The sequence below is a fragment of the Cibotium barometz genome, chromosome 37 (genome assembly GCF_041138505.1).
Source record: "Cibotium barometz isolate CiBa-2024 chromosome 37, ASM4113850v1, whole genome shotgun sequence".
NCBI classification, from domain to species: domain Eukaryota; kingdom Viridiplantae; phylum Streptophyta; class Polypodiopsida; order Cyatheales; family Cibotiaceae; genus Cibotium; species Cibotium barometz.
The window spans coordinates 39,680,620-39,702,668 of NC_141082.1; the positions used below are offsets into that span (position 1 = coordinate 39,680,620).

A 22,049-nucleotide genomic window follows, 5' to 3' on the forward strand; every position below is an offset into this window, starting at 1 on the left:
TTAGAAGACAATAATGGCGAGTATATATCACATAAATTTCATGCATTTGTGATGCAAATGGAATTAGAAGGCTGTTTGCATGTCCTTACACTCCCCAAGAGAATGTGAGAGAGAGAGAGAGAGAGAGAGAAAGAGAGAATAGTTTCACGTTGATATTCCTTTGCAAAAGCACACATTTGTCCATAATGATTGTACTTGGCTCTAGGGTCACCAACAGAGGCAAGTACTCGCTTTACTAATATGAATATTTAGAGGGGTTTTACAAATATAGAAGATTCCTATGGTAAAGAAAGACATAGGCCGCATTATAGAGTAAGGAGCATCTCTCTCTCTCTCTCTCTCTCTCTCTCTCTCTCTCTCTCTCGCGGCCCACTTTTGCATTATGGAGTGGAAGTTTTTTTTTTTTTGGGGGGGGGGGGGGGAGCATATCTCAAGCTTGTTGGAATGACATTGAGAAAGTGCAAAAAATGTTCTTAAGACGGCACTTACGAATCAAGGCAACTATACCCCTTACTCCCATGCTTTTAGAATCTTGTATGCAACCCATTGAGATGGAGGCCATCATGGGAGTGTAAAAATATGTGACTAAGGTTAAAGGTATAAAGAAACACCAGGGCACACTTAACTACATTGTCATTCCCTTGCCATCCAAGGCACAATTCTTCGCACCCGCTCCCATGATTTGGCCATTGAATCCGGGGCATGAAGTGGCCTAGAAAGAAAAGGTCGAGTATGCACATTATCCCAAGGTCATGAAATCGAGGATGAGGAACATTTCACACTCACATGCCCAACATATGCTGACATTAGAGTTCGCTTTCCAACATTGATCACCCAATGTACCAATCTATCCCAACTCCTCGAGGTCAGCCATAGCAATCCTCATATCCTAGGTACCCTTTTTATGTCTCTTATTTGAGCATACACAAGAAAGCATGACAAAATGCATAAGAGTTGGACCCTCTGATCCCTCAGAGGAGACTATGTAATGTTCTTACTGGTCTCTCGAGTATGCGAAGACATCGTCATCTCTCTCTCTTGCTTGGAACATACATATAAGTAAAATGTATGGGCAAATAAAGTTAACAAAAAGAATGAAAGCACCCACCAATAGGAGCACATCTTACTGTCATTGCCCCTTGGACGGCCTTCTTTTGCATTAGATAAGAGCGCTTAGAATAGATGAGATGAATCGTTTTGAAACCCCACACCAGTTTGACCTATTAATTATTTGCATATGAACAAAATTAGTACTTTGGACTCTCCTCTGAATTACATCAACTAAATTCGTAAAACACTTTACAATCAAAACAACATTAAGGAATCTTTCTATGCTTTCACGGCCAACAGTTGTAGGTGTCAAAGCAACCACCAGGTGGATCTTATCGTCTTACTCATATTGCAACAAGTCATAACACACGCACAATCTAAACTTACACAAGAACTGACACAAATCATTTTCACTTAGGATATGATGGTACAGTTCAGCTTGAACCTATGGAGCTCAGGCAAAGCATGACCAAAAATGCAATAACTTTGAGATGAGCCAAATCCTATACCAGGGCTCTTTGAGGTAAAGGAGGAAAGCAGTAATTTGACTTAATGATGCAAAGCATGCATGACTGGCCATACTTTTTAAGAGCTGAACATTCAACTCAAAAGATGGAAAGCATGTCTGGCCATGTTTTTTAAGAATGCTCCAACGAGCCCCTTACATGCATGCAGTAGCCCCAACTAGCCTTGTACTGTCAAGAGCTAAATGCTTGAAGCACTTGTATGATCATACTGCATAAACTGCATTCAGTTCTACCACTGGTGAGACTTCAAAAAACAATTAAGTTACTGCAATGAAAGCAACCATGCAATGGCTCTCCACCATACAATATTAAACTAGACTAAAAAAGGACTGATGATGTCACCTCCTTGCGGCATAACCCAGCGAAGGTGACCACCGAACAAAATAAATTACACCTACAAAGCTTGTAACAACATCCTCCATTCAATACATTATAGACCTGTTTTGTGTACTTGTCCTGCTGCAATTGGTTAAATGGATGCTCTCATCAACTATCTGCTTCAAGCTTCCTTGAGCTCCATGAGACGAGCAGCGTGCTTCTTCCCTTTTAAATGAGAGTCTAAATTTAGCTTGCTGGTGCAAGAGATGTTGCAAACCTTACAAACTGGATGTGCCTCGATCTGATTGCCCTGTTTTGCGTCTGCGGCAGCTGCAACCTTCACAGTAATTGCATCCGCCGATGCAGAAGCCTTCGGACGTTTAGCACTCTGCAAGGTTTCAACTTTCTCATCATTCACTCTTTTCCTGTCAACCACACGGACAGTTTTTGCCTCTTCCTTCAATTTCTCTAGCGCACTTTTGTGTTTTTTTCCTGCAATGTGAATAGCCAATGTTTTGGCATAAAAGCAGTTAATCTTGCATACAGCACACCATCCTTCTGATTCTCCAGGAGCAGGTTTTGGCATGTCTGCTGGTGGTTTCTGGTCCAAACCAGCCCGTGAAGAAAGATTTGAGCTCGGAAAGGGCTTAACTTTTTCAGCTTGCTTTCTGACTCTGAAGTTCTGCATCAAAACACCAGAGTCCAGACAGATGTAAAGTTTGCTGAGACAGCTACACCCAATAACACCAAAACCGAACTAAATCTAGGGTATTTAAGTCCAAGTAATAAGATAATGCTCATATAGCACTACCGTTAGGCCAAAAAAGAGCCAAAATGCACATATACAACTAAGGAGAAGCATGAATTGTATTGAAGGCTACTGTGTGATGTTCACTAAACACACAAGTACACACTTCTCAATCACATATATGTAGCTGCTATAAAGAGCAAAGAGACTTCCCATGCCTAGAGGGCACAAAACTGAAAATCCCTTTTAAGCAAGTGTCCAAACTGTCGGAATGCACAGCGGAAAATGAGACACTTGCTGTGAGAAAGGAAATGCAGAAGTATAGAGAGAGAAGCTGTATGAACTCTGCTATATACAATCAAGATCCGGTACAAAACCTGGTGTGAGGGTAAGGGTGGTATATATACCATCCTGGGATGCTAGTCGGTCAGGCTAAAACAGGCCGACAGCTCCAAGACAACTCCACAACTAGAAATACCAGTCGGCCAGCAGTACAGTAGTCGGCCAACAGTCCAGCAGTCGGCCAGCAACAAGAGAAGTCAGTGTCACGTGCATCCCGCACTTGATGCCACATAGACATTTCTGTACAAAAGGTGCAAGACTTGGGTGAAAGAGTGCACAGAGCGGAAGCAGAGTGGCACTAGAATGTGCTGAACAGAGAGTGCAAAACTATGCTGAATATACTGAAGCAAAATAGTCCCAAGCAAGAGACACTACAAGTCTCATAAGTGAGGGAGCAAAACATGTACAAGACTGAATGAGAAATGAGAGGCCAGCACCCACTATTTATAGTAGGGGAAAGCTGGCCGACTGGAGCTGCAAAACAGGCTGACTAGAGCTACTGGACAAGGCCGACTGGAAAATGCCAGAAAGGCTGGGAAAAATCCCAAAAAAATACTAGAAAAAGGGGTGGCCAGCCCACAAGCAAGGGCCATGCAAAAGGGACCAAATGGGCACCATAAAAGAGCAGAATCTGGGGATGAATGTGCTAACACCCCCTCTCAACACCAGATGTTGAACAAACTCCGAGAATCCAAAGATGAGGAGCCAAGGAAGCCTGAGAAACCGGCTTAGTGAACAAATCTGCAGCATTCTCCGCGGAAGGACAATACTCCAAACGCAAATCTCCAGCAGGAACCCGTTCACGAACATAGTGATATTGAATCTCAATGTGTTTCGTACGAGCATGAAACACAGGTAGGAGGACAGCCGAGCTCCTCCAATAATCTCCGCAACCATATCGCCTCACATGCAGCATAACAAACTGCACGGTACTCTGCCTCGATAGAGGAAAGCGCCACACTAGGCTGCTTTTTACTCCTCCAAGAAATGGCTCCAAACCCAAGTGAAAAAACACAACCAGTGGTCGAATGCCGTGTATCTGGATCTCCAGCCCAGTCTGAGTCAAACCATCCAACAAGAGTGCGTCCTTGGCCATAAAAGATGCCAAAATCCAGAGTGCCACGCAAGTACCGAAGAACTCTGAGAGCACACCGCCGATGCTACTGACGGGGTTTGGATGAGAAGGAACTCAATAATTGACTCCGAAGCATATGTCTCGGAAGCTTGTTGGTTCATTGATTTGGTTACTAAACACCAAATTGGACTTGAGCTTTCCAATGGGGCTGTTGAGCTCATTCATGTAGACACCTTTGAAGACTCATTGGGACGCAGAATTGTGGATCTTGCCGTACCTGCAGGGTAGGAAGGATCTCGGATTCTTCTATGACACTAGAGGGGGAACGACGGACCGAGTTAGACTCCAAGGTTGGAGTGACTTAGATTGGGCCCTGGGGAGGAGATCCAAACACGAGGAGATTTACATCAAGCTACGGATTTACCTTTGGCTCAAGAGCCATGTCTTGGGGCAGCCAACTATTGCCTTGTCTTCTACTGAGGCAGAGTACCGGGCTACCTGTGGTGCTCTGTGGTTGCGGAGGTTACTTGGCGAGATTGGGTTTCCAGAGAAGGAGCCCAGGGTCATCCAATGCGATAACCAGAGCCGTATAGCTATTGCTCAAAACCCGGTCTTCCATGCCCAGACTGAGACACAACATCACTTTGTTCGTGAGAAGATTTTGGCTAGTGACATCTTGCTTGTTTATTGTTCAATGGAGGACAATGTGGCTGACCTCTTCATGAAGTCTCTACCTCAGGCGATGCTCCGGTAGCACTCTTTAACTCACTAGGGTTGGTTCCACATCCAGGAGCTGAGAGGGGGTGTTAGCAATCATCTCCTGTCTATACCATATTACTCAGAAGGGCCTCTGTTGTGGGTGTGCTCGCCCAAGAGTTCTCTCCATTTTTCTCTCATTTTTCCATGTTTCTCCCTGTTTTTCTGGTCGTGGGGGCTGTCTACTTCTGGGCGACTGTAACACGCGGAAGCTTCGGGGAAGCTCGGTAACTTTAATGCTCAGAAATCAGCACACTTTTCGCGGCGGAATTAATGCACAAAACTGAATGAAGATGTGCAGAAAATAGAGAGAGAGAGAGAGAGAGAGAGAGAGGAGAGGACACATTATTAGGTCCGAAATACCCTCTGTAGGGCCCCCACCACAAATGGTGTATTTGCTTTATTAGAATGCTGTAAATCTGAAAGAAAATACAAGAAAACTTGACCTTTCTTGGCTAAGATAACTCTGCCCTTGACCTGCAGTCCTTCACCCCTTTGCGTTAGCACTCCTTGGTTGTTCTGGCTCCTAATTGCCTTAGCACGTGGTGAATTATGAGATAACACAATGGGATTGTGGCTCATCTATTTATACTACTCCAAATAAGCAGTCGGCCAGCTTAAGTCCAGGCGGCCAGATTTAATTCTGCCCACAACTGAAATAATAGCATTAAATGCTAGATAATTTCCATAAACTGCTACGCATCAGTCCCTTGATGGCTGGGCACTAGGCGCATGATTCTCTAGGGGCTGGGCAGAAATAAGTCAGTAGAAATGTCGGTGAACGACAAAGTATTCACCTCTCTAATCCGACTAAGCGCATCTGCAATATTATTCATGGACCCCTTCCGATAAACGGATCTCAAAATCAAAATCTTGCATTAACTCTGCCCAACGAGCTTTCCTGCCTCTCAAATCATCCGCATCACAAACATACTTGATTGACTGATGATCAGTCAATACCACAAACTTGGAGCCATATAGATAATGTCTCCAAACCTTGAGAGCATGAATCACAGCATAAAGCTCCTTCTCAAGGGTTGGCCAACGAGATTGAGTGTCGTCTAGCTTTTTACTTTCAAAAGCAACCGGTCTACCATCTTGAAATAAAGCAACCCCGATAGCATAGTCACTGGCATCAGTTTCAAAAACATAAGGCCGACTAGGATCAGGCAATGCTAAGATAGGTGCTTCCTTGACTTTATCTTTCATAAGTCTGAAGGCCATATCCAAATCGTTATTCCAAGTGATAGGCTGATTGGACTTACGTCCACGACCTTTCAATAAGTCGGTCATCGGTAGTGTGAGCTGAGAGTACTCCCGTACAGATTTCCGAAGAAAAACAACAAAACCGAGAAAAGAACGAAGTTATTTCACTGTTCGCGGTATAGGCCAGTCCAAAACCGTCATAGTCAATGCTCAATCCATCTCTAGTGAACTTGTGTCCCAAGTAAATGATGTCGGTCATAAAGAACTCACATTTACTGAATTTAGCATATAGTCGATTCTGTCTTAAAATAGATAAGACAATCGTGAGGTGTCTGACATGATCCTCAAGAGTACGACTATATATCAAAATATCATCCAGGAACACCACCACAAATTTTCCCAAATGTTCACGAAAAAGATCGTTCATCATTTGCTGGAAAGTGACTGGAGCATTGGTTAACCCAAAAGGTAATACGAGAAACTCGTAATGGCCATACCTAGTCCGAAAGGCGGTTCTTTCGACATGCCTTTCATGAATACGTATCTGGTGGTAGCCAGTACGCAAATCTATCTTCGTGAAATATTTCGCTCCTGCTAACCGGTCAATTAGGTCATCTGATCTAGGGAGAGGATAACGGTTCTTAATGGTCAACTTGTTCAATCTTTTGTAATCTATACACATTCTCCAAGTATTGTCCTTCTTTCTCCTAAGCAACACTGGTGCACTCCAAGGTGATTTACTTGGACGGATCTGGCCCATCCTCAAATAATCTTCGAGTTGTTTAGCCAACTCATCTTCCTCGGCTTGGCTCATCCTATAAGGTGGATACTCACAGGATGAGCACCAGGGATCAAGTCAATACGATGATCTACTGCCCGTTCAGGTGGTAAACCCGATGGCAATTCCTTAGGAAATACATCTTGAAACGAATCAAGTATCTTCTGTAATTCTTTGCTTTCAAACACACTTAATTCATTCACATCCATGGAAGGGATGAGAAAAGAAGAAAGTGGAATCAAGACACAATGGAAAGCGGTGTACAAGGAAGAATTCATTATATTTCCAAAATCAATTGTATTTACAAGAGGTCCCTGAGAGGGATGAATACAATCACCTAAAATACTATACTCGGTGTCCCTATGCTGAAAAGAAAAAATATGACTAGACCAATCTATCTGGACATCAAGAGTCTTAAACCACTCAATCCCTAATAACAAGTCTACATTTTCCAGATGCATGACATAGCATTCCAGAGTATCTTTGTAGTCCTGAATCTGGATTGGAAGCATCTCCACTTGCGATCCCAAACTTGTCTTCCCGCAGGTAGACGTACCTCATAGGTATGGTCGCTGAGTGTCGTGTCAAGACTCAATTTCTGCACAAGTTTGTAGTTAACAAAGTTATGCGAACTGCCAGGGTCTAACAGAATGTGAATTTATGGCCATTCACTTCTCCATAAACTCGGAGAAGATCATGCATGCCAAATACCTTAGAATTGATCAGACAATCAGAACAAGTACTAGGGCGAGAAAGTACAGTAATTGACTTACCTGTCAAAGACAACTGGTTAGCTGCCTTTGGCTTGGGTCCTGTGTTTGACTTGGTACCCTTTTGCTTCGGGCACTCATTACGCATGTGTCCTTTTTCTTCGCAAATAAAACAACGTCCTTCTTTCTTGAGCTTCAAAGCCCTAAGGAGTCGTTTCTTCTTCGCTGGTGTCGAACTTGTATTCTTCGAAGGTTGGTCCGAAGACTTGCCTTCATTCGTGTTAGCCATAGGTGCGGAGAACTTTCTTTTATGCTTGTTCCCCTGCTCGGTAACGGGTTTTGACTTGGAAGAGACCATCGTATCATCATAGATACGAGCTGAATGAATAGCCTCGTCCAAAGTTTTGCATTTGTTATTTTTAACCTGTAATCGGTATGAGTCGGGTAAACCAGCTACGAGAAACCCCAAAAGAGTAGTGGGATCCATCTTTGTAGCTTTCATCTGCAAGTCACGAAACTTCTGGAGGTAGACCTCATAAGTGAGGTGCTGCGAGGTCATGGTCAAAGCTGAAAACCGGACAACAACATCGTAGTCATCCTCTTTCTTGAGGAATTCTTTCTTGAAAATGTCTTCGAATTGTGCCCAAGTCGTTGGCTTTGGGTTCAGTTCCTTCCACCAAAGCAAAGCTTTGCCGGACAGGAAACCTGCTGCTAACTGTATCTTCTTTCCATCATCATATGGAACACAAACAAGTGGACGGATGCCTTATGCCCGTGATCATGTATGGTTGGGACAGCCGTCCCGTGGCAAGGAGAAAATGCAGGAGCAAGAGCAAGAGCCAAGTGCCATGAATGCAGAAATTCAGCGTATGCGAGAGCTTCTCCATGCCAGGGAGATGGAATTGGCCAGCCTACGTGAGGACCCACACATTCAACAAGTGCTAGATGCAAAGAAAAAGGAGGCAACCGTCTTTCAAGACTTTGAGGCTTTGGCTCGTGGATCAGGGCTGAAACCTCGTGAGCTAGCTCTTTCATTCTTAGTGGATAAGGGTGATGTATTGCAGGGCCAGGATGGGGAGTTTGTTATAAAGAGATCTCCATTGGTGGACATGCCTGGGATAGCCTCTCCAAAGCTGAAATCTGCTGTCCACAAAGAGGAGCCTTCCATTACATCCCGACGTGATTCTACCTTACATGGGAGGCATAGCCATGCCTATGAAGGTAACATTACTTCTAGAGATGATCGTTACAAGCCTCATTCTTCATCATTGCAGGTTTCTCATGGGCTTAGAGAGCACCGACATCCCCGTACTACTACTTTACCTGTTGAACTCTCCCATGAAGAGCCATTTCTTCATGCTCCCATCTCCACATCCTCTCCGGATCATGCTTATGCTGCAAGAGAAAGTGGTGGGGCTACACACATGCATGCAGGTACAGCACATGGTTCACGTCCACGTATGCCACCCAGGTATGCAGGAGCATCTATGGATGCCAGGGCTGATCCACATGAACGTGGAATCAAGAGGACTCATGGGGATTATGAGCATCATGTTCATAAGCAAAAGGAATTCAAAGCCGGGGACAAATCCGTCAAGTTCGAGACATATCATGGTGAGTTTGATGCTTCCAAGGTTATGTCATTTGTTTCCCAATTTGACATTGCTTTTAGTGATGAGGATTTTTCAGAAAAGTCCAAGGTGAGGCATGCCAGCATGTTCTTGAAGGGCACGGCCGCTCATTGGTGGCTTGCAGAAAAGCTCTCAGGCACTCCCGTGGACACTTGGGCTGAATTCAAAACTAGATTCTATGCCCAATTCTTACCCCCTAATGCCAAGAAGAACATCCGCAAGAAGTGGGATTGGGTTAAGCAGAATGAAGGTGAGTCAGTTCATGCTTATGTATCCAAGTTTTGGAAAACACTCTTGGAAGTTTCCCCTATTATGCAGGTAAAAGATGAGGAACGCAAGAGAAAGTTTGAATCGGGACTCCAACCGGTTTACCAATCGGGCTTGGAGTTGTACCCAAACCACACTCTACAACAGCTCATTTCAGCTGCTTTGGCCACCGAACAATTGGAGCAAAAGCTGAAGCAAAATTATAGAGATGGACATGCTCAAAAGGGGAAGGACAAGGCTGTCCCAAATCTGCATAAGGGTGGACAGCCACCAAAAAGGGACTCCAATGAAGTTAAGGGAGCTCCAAAAGCTGAAAGTACCTCAGAGAAGAAGCGTCCCAACAAAAGGCCTAACTATGGACTTACTCCGGAACAAAGGGTGCAATATATACGTGACGGTAAGTGCTTTTCTTGTGGTAGTAAAGATCACATGGTCCGGCAATGCCCAAAGAAAGCAGGCAAAGAGGATGCAAAGGAAACCAAGGTTAATGTGCATATGGTGCCCGATGTACAAGGGGGGACAGCCCATGATGCTTTGGATAGGATGGTATGCAAGGCATGGGGACAGCTCAAAGATCAACCTGCATTATTTATGTTTGATGATTGTGCCACGGACAACTTCATATCATTGGAAATGGCTACAGCATTAGGCATTAGTGTGGATGACATGGGACAGGAGATTGAGGCCGGAAGTGCATTTGTTGGCAAGCAAGTCAAGGTCACACCCCTTATTGGCAAGCTTCGCATGCATATTCAGGGATATTTGGACCATGAGAACTTCCTCATTGCACCATTAAATGGGTGTGATGTATTGCTTGGAAAGCCTTGGCACTCCCGTCTTGATCCTCGCAAGGCTTACAAGACCAACCGGATCACATTTATGCATAGGGGCAAAGAGCATGTTATTGATGCCGGTGTGGAAGGGAATTCTATCCCTATTGTATCCCACATTCAAATAAATAAAGCCATGAGAAAGGGTCTTTGCTCGTACATGATTTTTGTTCGTGATAGAGTAGACCATGTTGATCATTCTCTTGACTCTCTCACATGTGATAGGCTGGAATTTTTGAAACAATATGAAGATTGCTTTACAGATTCACTTCCAGGGGAGCTACCACCACCACGGCCGGAGGATCATCGTATAGACCTTGTGCCTGGCAGTTCTCCACCAAATAGCGTCTTACAAGCTTGCCTGCAGATAGCTTACGCTCTTTATGAAACACAATCTGCTCTGGTTGCAAAATCTCTTCCAACTCATCCACTTCTGGTGGATCCTCAATGATAGGAAGACTTGGTTCCGGACCCACATACTTTCGTAAGAGGCTAACATGGAAAGCATTATGTATCTTCCAATGAGATGGCAATGCTAAACGAAAAGCAACTTCATTAATCTGCTCAATGACCTTGAAAGGCCCATAATACCTGGATGAGAGCTTGGGAAACATCCTCTCCTTACCAGATCTCTTACGGAGTCTAGCTTTTTCGAATTTCATGCTTTCTATGCTTGTCTGCAGCCTTCTTATGCTTCTCTTGAGAACGGGCTATGGCTGTCCGTACCTGTGCAAAGGCAACATCCAAGTCCCTGACAAAGTCATCAGCAGCAAAAATCTCATCCTTAGTACGTAGGATGGGAGGCAATACCACTTTACCATAAACTATCTCAAAGGGAGCCTTCCCAGTAGAAGCATGCACCGTGTTATTGTATGCAGACTCCACAAGTGGCAAATACTTTTCCCACAAAGTCTTTTGATCAGCTACATAGCATTTGGATGTCAAGGTAAATGATTGGGTATTGCTGAAATTCGAAAAAGCTAGACTCCGTAAGAGATCTGGTAAGGAGAGGATGTTTCCCAAGCTCTCATCCAGGTATTATGGGCCTTTCAAGGTCATTGAGCAGATCAATGAAGTTGCTTTTCGTTTAGCATTGCCATCTCATTGGAAGATACATAATGCTTTCCATGTTAGCCTCTTACGAAAGTATGTGGGTCCGGAACCAAGTCTTCCTATCATTGAGGATCCACCAGAAGTGGATGAGTTGGAAGAGATTTTGCAACCAGAGCAGATTGTGTTTCATAAAGAGCGTAAGCTATCTGCAGGCAAGCTTGTAAGACGCTATTTGGTGAAGTTCAAGAACTATCTCCCCATTGATGCTAAGTGGGTTGATGAGGACTACTTCAAAGATTATCCGCAGCTTCTCCATGACTATTTGGAAGCTTTTCAGTTGCGGACAACTGTTTAGAAGACGGGGAGATGTCACCATTGAGCTATCTAATGGTCCTCTTATCTTCTTGTGTGAGCTTTGGGCTCTGGATGAGCATATCCGTAGTGGTGCTCCATCGCTAGGACTGGCACGGCGTGATTCGTAGTGCCAGGGACGGGTGGATTGCACACGGTGTATGTTTCTGGATTACCACCGCTAGGACTGGCACGGCGTGATTCGTAGTGCCAGGGACGGGTGGATTGTACACTGTGTGTGTACCTGGAATTGACTTTCCGGTGGGCCTGTTTGTGCCCGGAAATGTCAAGTATTGTGCAAGTACATGAACGGAGATTATCCTTTAACAATGTTGCATTGTGCACTCATGTTTGCCTGCCTTTGAAATGTTTTCGCGTGAACTCGTTTCGTTTGCATGCCTGACATGTGTGTCTAGCTCAGGGGTCGGGGACGCCCTCCCGTGAGCCGTGGAATGCCTTGTCTTCTGACAGGTTTTGTGGCGTGTGAACAGGTGGGAAATCCTTATTTAAATAAGAGTTTTAAGTTATAAGCCTTATAACTTACAGGTTTCATACTTCATTAAAAGTAGGTGGACACTTTATAAGTGTGGGCACCCTCTTTTGGCCTGGGCACCCTTTTATAGCATGTGGGGTGGGGGTTGGCCACCTACCCCACCTACCACACCCAATCTTTTGCATGGGAGGAAGGCGCCTCACTTCCAGCCCTCTCCCTTGCATTTTGGAGGAAGGAAAACACAATTGTTGGCTGGGATTTAGAGAAAACAGGCTGGAGCACTCATTGTTCTCATGAAACTGGTCGTACAGCAGGTACAGCAGGTACACCAGCAGGTACAGCAGGTACAGTACCTTCATTAATTGCTGATTCTAGTCATACAGCAGGTACACCAGCAGGTACAGCAGGTACAATACCTTCATTAATTGCTGATTCTGGTCGTACACCAGCAGGTACAGCAGGTACAATACCTTCATTAATTGCTGATTCTGGTCGTACAGCAGGTGCAGCAGGTACAACAGCAGGTACGGTGGCTCCAGAAGATTTTCATCGCGAAGAATGAGGAATTCTCCTGCTCTCCTATGTCTGGACTCCTCTTCCATTCACCGAGTCAACTCCGTGAGGGTGCCCCATCGCTAGGACTGGCACGGCGTGATCCGTAGTGCCAGGGACGGGTGGATTGCACGCGAAGTGTGACTCTGGAAGGTGCTATGGACGGGGCAGCCCTTGGTGACTGCAGACTCGGCATCAACAAACATGTTTGGGTTTGATACTTTGTTTTCATTGTGCATTGCTTATTGGAAATCTGGCCTTGGGCCCGTGTACTTGTAACAAATTCTCCCAAGTAATAATATCATTTCCTTGGGGGGGGGGCCGGCCGTTCCGGCCTCAGTGTGGTGTCATCTATCTATGCTCAGAGTTGTTAATTACTTTTTGCTATTGTCTTGTGCTATTGTCTTTTAAGAGTGTATATTAAAGTGCTAACTGGAGAAGTGAGTCCAGGAAGGGGTGACCCCTGCTTGGGTCTCGTTTCAGTGCCGGAGTAATATTGGGGCCTAAAGCAGAAGCCAAGGTATCCATTCCCGAGAAAGTAGAGAGGGTAGTGGTCAAGAGAGCGATGGAGTTTTGCAAAGCCTGCATCTGGGCTGCGATTTGTGCCTGACGTTCCGCCGAAGAAGCTTCGAGAGCTACTTTGAACTCTTGGAAATCTGATTTTAACACAAACTCGTCAAAAAAATCGGCATTAGTGCCTTCCGTAGCCGGCAAGCCTTCGCGTTCCACGAGGGGCTCCAACTCTGATTCTTGGGTCGACATCGTGAAGAGAGAACGTGGAGAGAAAATTTGGTCTTTGCACAACAAAAGTGCGAGCGAACTTGAGAGCTTGAGAGCTTGAAAACTTGAGAACTCGAGAACTCGAGAGATGTGTGGCAAGAAGCCTACGTGAGAGGGTTTATAAAGGTTTCCAAAAGCCAAAAAAAACTCGAAAGCTAGACTTCGCTTTTACTTTAGCTTTTGTGTTTTTTTTTTTCGTGAATAAATATATATATATTTTTTTTAATATATATATATATGGATATATATGCTCTTGTCTAAAAAATAAAACCTTGGAAACCTTTTGAACCTTGGAGGGTTCTTTTAAAACGTTGAAAGCTTTAAATTCTTTTTTTTTTTTTTAACGAAAGCCAAGGAAAAAAAACGTGCTTTCCTTATGTTTTTTTTTTCCTCCAAGGACAAATCTGCCGGCCGGTGAGCTGACGTCACCATGCTGCTTTCTAGCCGTCGCTGTACGCTTGCCCGTCGGCTGCTGGAAACCGGCGCCTGCACGCCTGCCCGTTGACTGCTGGAACCCCGCCGGCGGCTGCTGGAAGCCTGCGCGCTGGTCGCCTACAAGGCATGGCTAGGCGCCTACGTAGGCCTGGGTGCTGCCCGCCTGGCCTGTGCGCCGGCCTGGCCTAAGCACTAGCCCAACGTGCCTAGCCTGGGCGCCTACATGGGCTTGGCTGCCTGGCCGCTTGGCTAGGCAGGCCTGGCCGCTTGGCTAGGCAGGCCTGGCCACCTGGCTACACAGTCACGTGCGCCTACCTGCCAGCCGTCGATGGCATACCAACGTCCCCGCCAGCGCACAAACCTGGCCGCCTGAAAGCGATCCAGCCAAACAAACGAACAGCACATCTCTTGCTCTCTCTCTCTCTCGTTCAACAACGAAAAGCAACATGCTTTTTTTTCTTTTTTTTCTGTTTTCTCTCCCTGCAAGTTATGCGACTGCACACAAGGCCTCTTCTTTGCAAAGCAATCAACCCTACTAAACCTACCATCTCCCATCAACAAGGGGGTCTTTGATGAAGAAAAAACACATACAAAATCTGAAAACTGCAGTATGCACAGAAAAAACAGCAAGCTTTTTAACACATACCGTTCTTCGACCTCTTCTTCTCTACCTACCGACTTGCTCGTTCACGAGGTATGCTCTGATACCACTATCAAATCCCCACGGATCCCCTCGTGATCGATCTTGGTTCGAAACTCGAATCCTGCAAACAAACGAACAACAAACAAGCAAGGGGGTGCAGGCCTGACTCACCTCCCAACCATGACAGCCGTGGGCGAGCCCACAGTCTTGGCTGTCTCCACCGAGCCACGAGCTGAGCTAACTAGGATGACGTACCGACCAATCTCCTCCTCACGACGTCCCATACCGCCGCGAAGCTGCCCTCGCGGGCCTCGAGATTGCTGCCGGCCTTGGCTGCATAAAGCAGGTGCACGTCTGCACTAGACCCAGGCTCCAAGACCATAGAGCTCTCACAAACTCGCGAGACTCTATAATCCAATAACTAACCTTGGCCACCCTTTTATAGACTCTTGGCTGGTCATCGGGCGTCCACACTTGGCCATCCGCCCGTCCATACTTGGGTGCCCGCCCGTTAGTATATCCCTAACTCAGCTCGTCAATCAGCCTGCCTAGTTCCAAGCTTCCCCAAGCCTCGACTAGTCTAGCATGCGTATAGCACACGGTAGATACCCACTGTGCACATGACATATATACACACCACATATATATATATATATATATATATATATATATAGACTATCACCTTGCATAGTGTTTGTATATATATGAATATATATACCATATATATATATCCATATATATACAAACACTATGCAAGGTGATAGTCTATATATATATACCATATATATATATATATAGACTGTCACCTTGCATAGTGTTTGTATATATATGGATATATATATATATATATATATATACATATATATATATATATATATATATATATGGATACATACATATATATATATATGGTATATATATATATATACCATATATATATATATATATACCATATATATATATATACATATATATATATATATCTATATATATATATACCATATATATATATATACATATACCATATATATATATATACCATATATATATATGTATATATATATATATATATATCCATATATATATATATATATATATATATATATATATATATGGATATATATATATATATACCATATATATATATATATATATACCATATATATATATATACATATATATATATATATCTATATATATATATACCATATATATATATATCCATATATATATATATATATATATATATATATATATATATATATATATACCATATATATATATATATATACCATATATATATATATACATATATATATATCCATATATATACAAACACTATGTATATATATATATATATCCATATATATATATATGGTATATATATATATCCATATATATACAAACACTATGCAAGGTGACAGTCCAACAGTGATGGCCGCCTTCTACCAGTTCTCCAAGTCCCGAACAACCCAATAATTCTCCAATCAACACCAAAAAACAACAAACCCTCAAGCTCTCACTGTCTCTAAGCTTCAAGCCAACTAGGGCTCTGATACCATGTCGGAATGCACAGCAGAAAATGAGACCACTGCTGTGAGAAAGGAAAAGCAAAAGTATAGAGAGAGAGAGAGAGAGAGAGAGAGAGAGAGAGAAGCTTTATAAACTCTGCTATATACAATCAAGATCCGGTACAAAAACTGGTGTGGAGCAAGGGTGGTATATATACCACCTTGGGATGCTAATCGGCCAGGCTAAAATAGGCCAAGGCACTAGGACAACTCCATGACTGGAAATACCAGTCGGCCAACAACACGAGAAGTTGGCCAGACGTAGACAGTCCCCACGACAAGAAAAACAAGAAGAAACATGGAAAAACGAGGAAAAAAGGGAGGGAACTCATGTGCGGGCAGACCCACAACAAAGACCCTCACCAAGTGATATGGTACAAACAGGACATGACTGCTAACACAAAAGTGTTCTCAAACCTTAAACTTTTCCCTACACCTAGTGTAAACCTAGTGTCTTCACAAACTTTTAATGACCTTTGAGAAAAGAACTAGAACCCATAGTGAGAGGCTAGACACAAAACATTCCCCACCCATGGGATGGGCAGGAGTGTAAACCTAGTGTCTTCACAAACTTTTCCTGACCTTTAAGAAAAGAACTAGAACCCATAGTGAAAGGCTAGACACAGAACATTCCCCACCCATGGTATGGGCAAGAGTCAGGACTTGGACGAGAAATCGTCCCTGCAGCCCAATCCTCTTCAGCTCTAAAAAAGCTACGTGCCATGATGTTCCCATGTGCATTATACACACTAACTAGAGGGCATGAAGAAAGCCCTAAATCCTTCACTACGTTCCTCTCATATGTTCATGTTCTAGGACTATAATTAAGATAGATTTAAGGTGTTAAGTAGAATATTAGATACTTTTGATACACTTAAAATTGAAAAACCAGTTCATGCACTCACCTCCGAGGGTTCAGGGCGTCTCAAGTCTGCCACTCTCTTGCCATTGCCCAATATCCGATCGCGGCTTGCTGGAGTGCCACGCCCATGAAGCTCTAAACTTTCTCGCCCACCACGAAGCTCTCGACTCTCTCTGTGACTTCGAAGCTCAGGATTTTCTCGGCGCCCACGAAGCCCTAAACTTTCTTGGTGAGGGAGAGGAGCACGAACTAGTGGATCTGCTGAAAAGGGGGGGCGTCCCTCCCTTCCAAGGTCGCGAGGAGGAAATAACTCAGGAGGAGGCAAGCGGTCCCGACCTCTGAGTCCAGAATCCCCGATGAGGGGAGGCACTCCAGACCTGCCATCGAGGCCGTTGGCACGAGCGTCGTGGAGGCTGTCAAAGAGAGCCCTGGAGCGAGCGTCCCGAGGCAGCAGACCGACGGAGGAAGCTCTGACGCGGGCGTCCACGGGTTGGAAGCCGTCAGGGACTCCCTTGGGGCGCGAGTCCACCACCCGCGCAAGAGGCTGCAGGCCATTGGAGAGGGCCCTCGCGCGCGCGTCGAGAGACTGCAAGCCATCCCTCGCCCGGGTGTCGAGAGGCGGTAGGCCGTTGGACAAAACCCTTGCCCGGGTTTCGGCCTCGACGGGCAGGGCCCTCAGCAGAGCTTCTCTTTCGGCAGCGAGAAGTTTTGCCCGGGCGTCGAGGCTTTCTCTGTCGGCTAACAGAGCTTTGGTTCGGGCATCTAGACGCAGAAGAGCTTCCCGCTCTGCTGTAAGGGCGACGGAGGCAGGATGAGTTTCCGGGCGAGGGAGAGGGAGAGAGGGGGCCGTCTTGGGAAGAGGAAGAGAGGTAGCGCCTTCAAGGGACTCCACAGTGTAGAAGCCTTGGCCGGAGGAGAGGCTCGTCGCCAGCGCCATGGCCTGCTGCGAGGGGGTGTGGCCCAGAGCATCCCTCCTGCCGTTGACGCTGCGGAGGTATGGTTCGCGGGCGTAGTTGAGTAGAGGATCAAAGGGCAAAACGCGCTGACGATCCATGGAAGCCAGAAAACTGCAGCCAACAAAAACCAACGACGCAAAACCTACCCTAGTTTTTCTTGGCCTCGTGATAGTGTGTTGTAGTGCTGAGCCCTTCAAACCTAAGTCCCATTCAAGAGATCCTAGCAGTGCGGTAGGGCAATTGGTGAAGCGAGTGTGTGTGTGTTTGGGGTAAGGTCTCGTGATCGAGTCTTACTTCCAGCTTTCACACTGCTCGGTATAAATAAAAATCTCGCATTACAAAAAAAAAATCCTGGGTTCAAAACCTCCTAGCTTTTTTGACGCCCGCATGGAAGCAGACATGTACACTAGCACAAAAGAATCCAAGAAAATAGGGTTGCAAAGGCCTCATTATGGGGTGTTGGGGGTGGGTTGGCGGGACGGGGGCACTCTGTGTGGTCTAAGGACCAGTGCTGAAATTTGAAGCCTTCACAGCCCTTCAAAGTTCAAACCTTCTAGAGAAGACCTCTTAGAAAATAGGGTTTCAAAAGAAGGCCACAAAAAGTCACTATCTCTAAATTTTACACACATATATATTTTGAAGGTCAACCTAGTTTATATGGCCTTCAAATTGAAGCCCTATAAGGCACATCTCCATGTTGTGAGCTCCTTTTGGGAACAATTAGGGGTGTGGTTATGTACATATTGACACATTGACAAGGCTTGGTCATGTGGACACAAGCTTGTATTCTATGTGTGGAACTAGTTTTGGTGGACTTGGGGTCATGTACAAACGCAAGCCTTATTTGATCTAGTTGTCTAGTTGGCTAGGGTTTGGCCACCCCAAACACTATAAATAGGATCCTTAGGTCTTCTATTCATCCATGAGTTATCTTAAGCACAATAGCAAGCAACTCATCCACCAACTGAAGGGCTTAAGCCTAATGCAAGTGGAGAGAGAGAGTCGTTTTAAACATTGGTCAACAATATACTCATGGTGTTAATCGTGTTGCAATCACTCCATCACCGTTTTCTGACAAGTGTAAATATACATAGATGAGATTTTTTGTTGCATGTGTTACAGTGAACGAATCTTGCTTTTCTCTCTCAATGCATTGAAGGTTTCTTCTGATATCTTGTGTTTAAAGAAACATCATGGCAACCCATGTGTAGAGCTTGTTGCATGGAGACTTTGCATGGGCCTTTGCATGGCCAATGGAGCCACCTATGGAGATGACAGCGTTAGTCCTAAGCTGATTTGATGAGAGAGGTGCCCAATGGAAGTGTGTGGTCAGTTGGGGCCATCCTAACATGTGAAGCAAAGCATACTAGGTATTGTGTTCACAAAAGGATTATTATGTTTTCTCATTGCTAGAGGCCACCAGCTGAATGCAAAGGCGTGTGATGAATGCTTTGGTGGTGACGCCGCCAGGCCACATTAGTCGACAAGGTGGCAATGTGACCCAAGGTAGGAAGAAGAGTTGCATATGGGCACAACACAAGAGACATTGAAGACAAAAACGGCTAGCGACTACTACCTAGAAGGGCGGCACTTGGAAATGACGGCTACCTAGAAGGGGGCCACTTGGAAGAAGTGACTGCTACCTGGGGTATTAAAAGGCCACCAATGGAGGGCATCACCCTATAGGATGGTTGCATTCTTCTATTGAGACTTCTCTGGAGTGGGCTACATGGAGGGAGCTATTGGGAGAGCCTACGTATTTTCTCCTTCTTTGCTAGTATATGTTGAACTGGCACACCAATGGGAGGGGAGAGAAGGCTTATTAAACCTTAGGGATTTAAGTTCCTATTGGAATCAATACTTTACCCTCGTCATTATGACTATGTGGGCAATAGGTTGCTCTATTTTGTGGGAGCCCTTTTTGACGAAAAGCCACTTTGTATTTAAGCATGCTTGGATGCCTAAGAGTATTTAATTTAGACACTGGTTTCCAGATTTAGCACCATGTTAGATAGGATGCGTAAGAGTACACTCGGGAGCTCTTCTTGTCCTCATGTTGTTAAGTCCAACAAGTGATTGCCATGATGATCTCAAATAGGCCAGATTGAACACCATGTTAGATATGATGCATGAGAGTGCTAGCTACTAAACTACACTCAAGGGTAGAGGGAGCTCTTCTCGGGGACACCTTATCCTCGGGTTGTCGGGCCCAACATATGATGTGACCTTGTCCTCGAGTTGTCGGGCCCACTAAGTGAGTGCGTAGATGATCTCAGATAGTCCTGGAGGCTGTGCCAAGAACCTATGTTCTCGAGCAGCGAGAACAACATATGATGTGACTAGTTAACCCTAGGTACTATATATATATATATACTTATATATACACATTTGGTAGCCTCCTCTATCATATTAAGCACGGTCTCAACTTGAACTTCCAAAGAGTGTAGTTGGTGCCATCCAATTTTCCATTGTGGAATGGTCGAGCCCTTTTTGCGGTTGCATTATTTACAAGCTGAGCCATTTCTCCAAATATACTACCATTGCAAACAAGCCAAGTCTAGAGCTTTGTGCTCTGATACTATGTATTAAAAAATATGACTTTGTGTTTACACAAATAGTATAATCTTCCACAAAACAAAGAGAAGATCTTGGAGACAAAGGAGTTACTGAGCTTAAAGTTTGATTTTATAAATTTTTATTTTTGGGAATTGAGGTCCGAATTGTATCTTCATTAGAAAGTAGAAAAATGCAAAAAAGGGTATTTGTTATAGCTGAGTATAAGTCACTTTGCACCTCTATGGAGGTCAATGTGAAACTATCTATAGAAGACACTTCTCTACTTGTGGATGTGATGGAGTATAAGAATCTTGTGGGAAGTTTGATTTTCTTGTACAATACGTCACGTTGTAATTGGTATATTGATCAAGTTTTCAAATCAAATGAGCCTCAAGAGAACCATTAGAAGACAAGGATGCAGGTATGTGTCAAAAAACATATGAGATACACTAGGGTATGACATCATCTATACCTCGACCACCATGACCTTAATTGGATAGTATGACTCGGATTTGGCATGAAATCTATGATCATGTAAGAAACAACTATGGTGGCCCTATCTTTCATAAGCTTTGCTTCATATGAAGAGAAGAATTTTGTAGAACATCGGAGCTACACAGGAGTAGCCAATAAAGTTATTGTGTGTGTGACAATCAAAGTTGCATGGCATTTGCAAAGAACCCGGTGTTCTCCTCTGCTCGTATAAAGCACATCGAGATACAATATGACTTTATGTGCGACCTAATCATGGATGGAGAGGTCAAAAGCTAACAATAGAGAATTGTGTGGATATCTTCATGAAGGCTCCTTGGGAGAGATTTGCTAGAGCTCGACATTAGATTGAAGAGGTAGTTTGCCACTATTGTGCCAATGAGGCGGCCGTTTGGAGATCAATGCTTCACCCTTATTGTTGCGATTCTGCATGTAATGGGTCACTCTATATGATAAGGCCTCCTTCTTTAACAAGAAGTTGATTCGTGTTTTAGATGCCTAGGTGCTTGCAAGTTCTTAATTTAAACACTGGTTGGCCAATGTCGGTTAGAAGATATCTTATGTAGAAGATCCATGTTTTGTTCTTGTGCAATGCATGCGCCTTGTCATTCATTGCTTGCTTCCACTTAGTATCTTGTACTGCATCTTCATACAAATCTAGTTCTTCCACCTGCTTTAATGCTGAAAGTAAAGCATAATTAGTTCCTTCCATGGCTGGGCTACCTTTGGTGATGGGGTTGTTTCCTGTCTCCTACAACATGCTTCTAAAATTCTCTTGGGGAGTGTAAGGACATGTAAACAGCCTTCTAATTCCATTTGCATCACAAATACATGAAATGTGATATATACTTACCATTATTATAGCTTCTAAAATATACTCAGCATATTCGATTCTCCTATTTGTATGTTTCTCAACCATTACTTTAAATTTTTAAAAATGCCAAATGCATTAGATTTTTGCTTCAAAAAATAAACCCATGTAGTGTTAGGGTTTGAGCTAATTCCCATACATATATGTAAATAAGATCCAATGTGCCTCTTGCTCTTATTGTTGCCGGATTAAACCT

General features: G+C 44.2%; 1 protein-coding gene across 1 annotated transcript; it reads right to left on the bottom strand.

Moving 5' to 3' along the window:
* Window positions 1–1,577: 1,577 nt before the first annotated feature.
* On the bottom strand, window positions 1,578–18,124 carry LOC147617268 (uncharacterized). The gene is made up of 2 exons (XM_086776905.1): window positions 17,022–18,124; window positions 1,578–2,577 (listed from the first exon to the last, which is right to left on the bottom strand). The coding sequence occupies exons 1-2, from the start codon at window positions 18,030–18,032 to the stop codon at window positions 2,077–2,079; spliced, it is 1,512 nt and encodes a 503-aa protein (XP_086633031.1). The 5' UTR covers window positions 18,033–18,124; the 3' UTR covers window positions 1,578–2,076.
* Window positions 18,125–22,049: the final 3,925 nt, after the last annotated feature.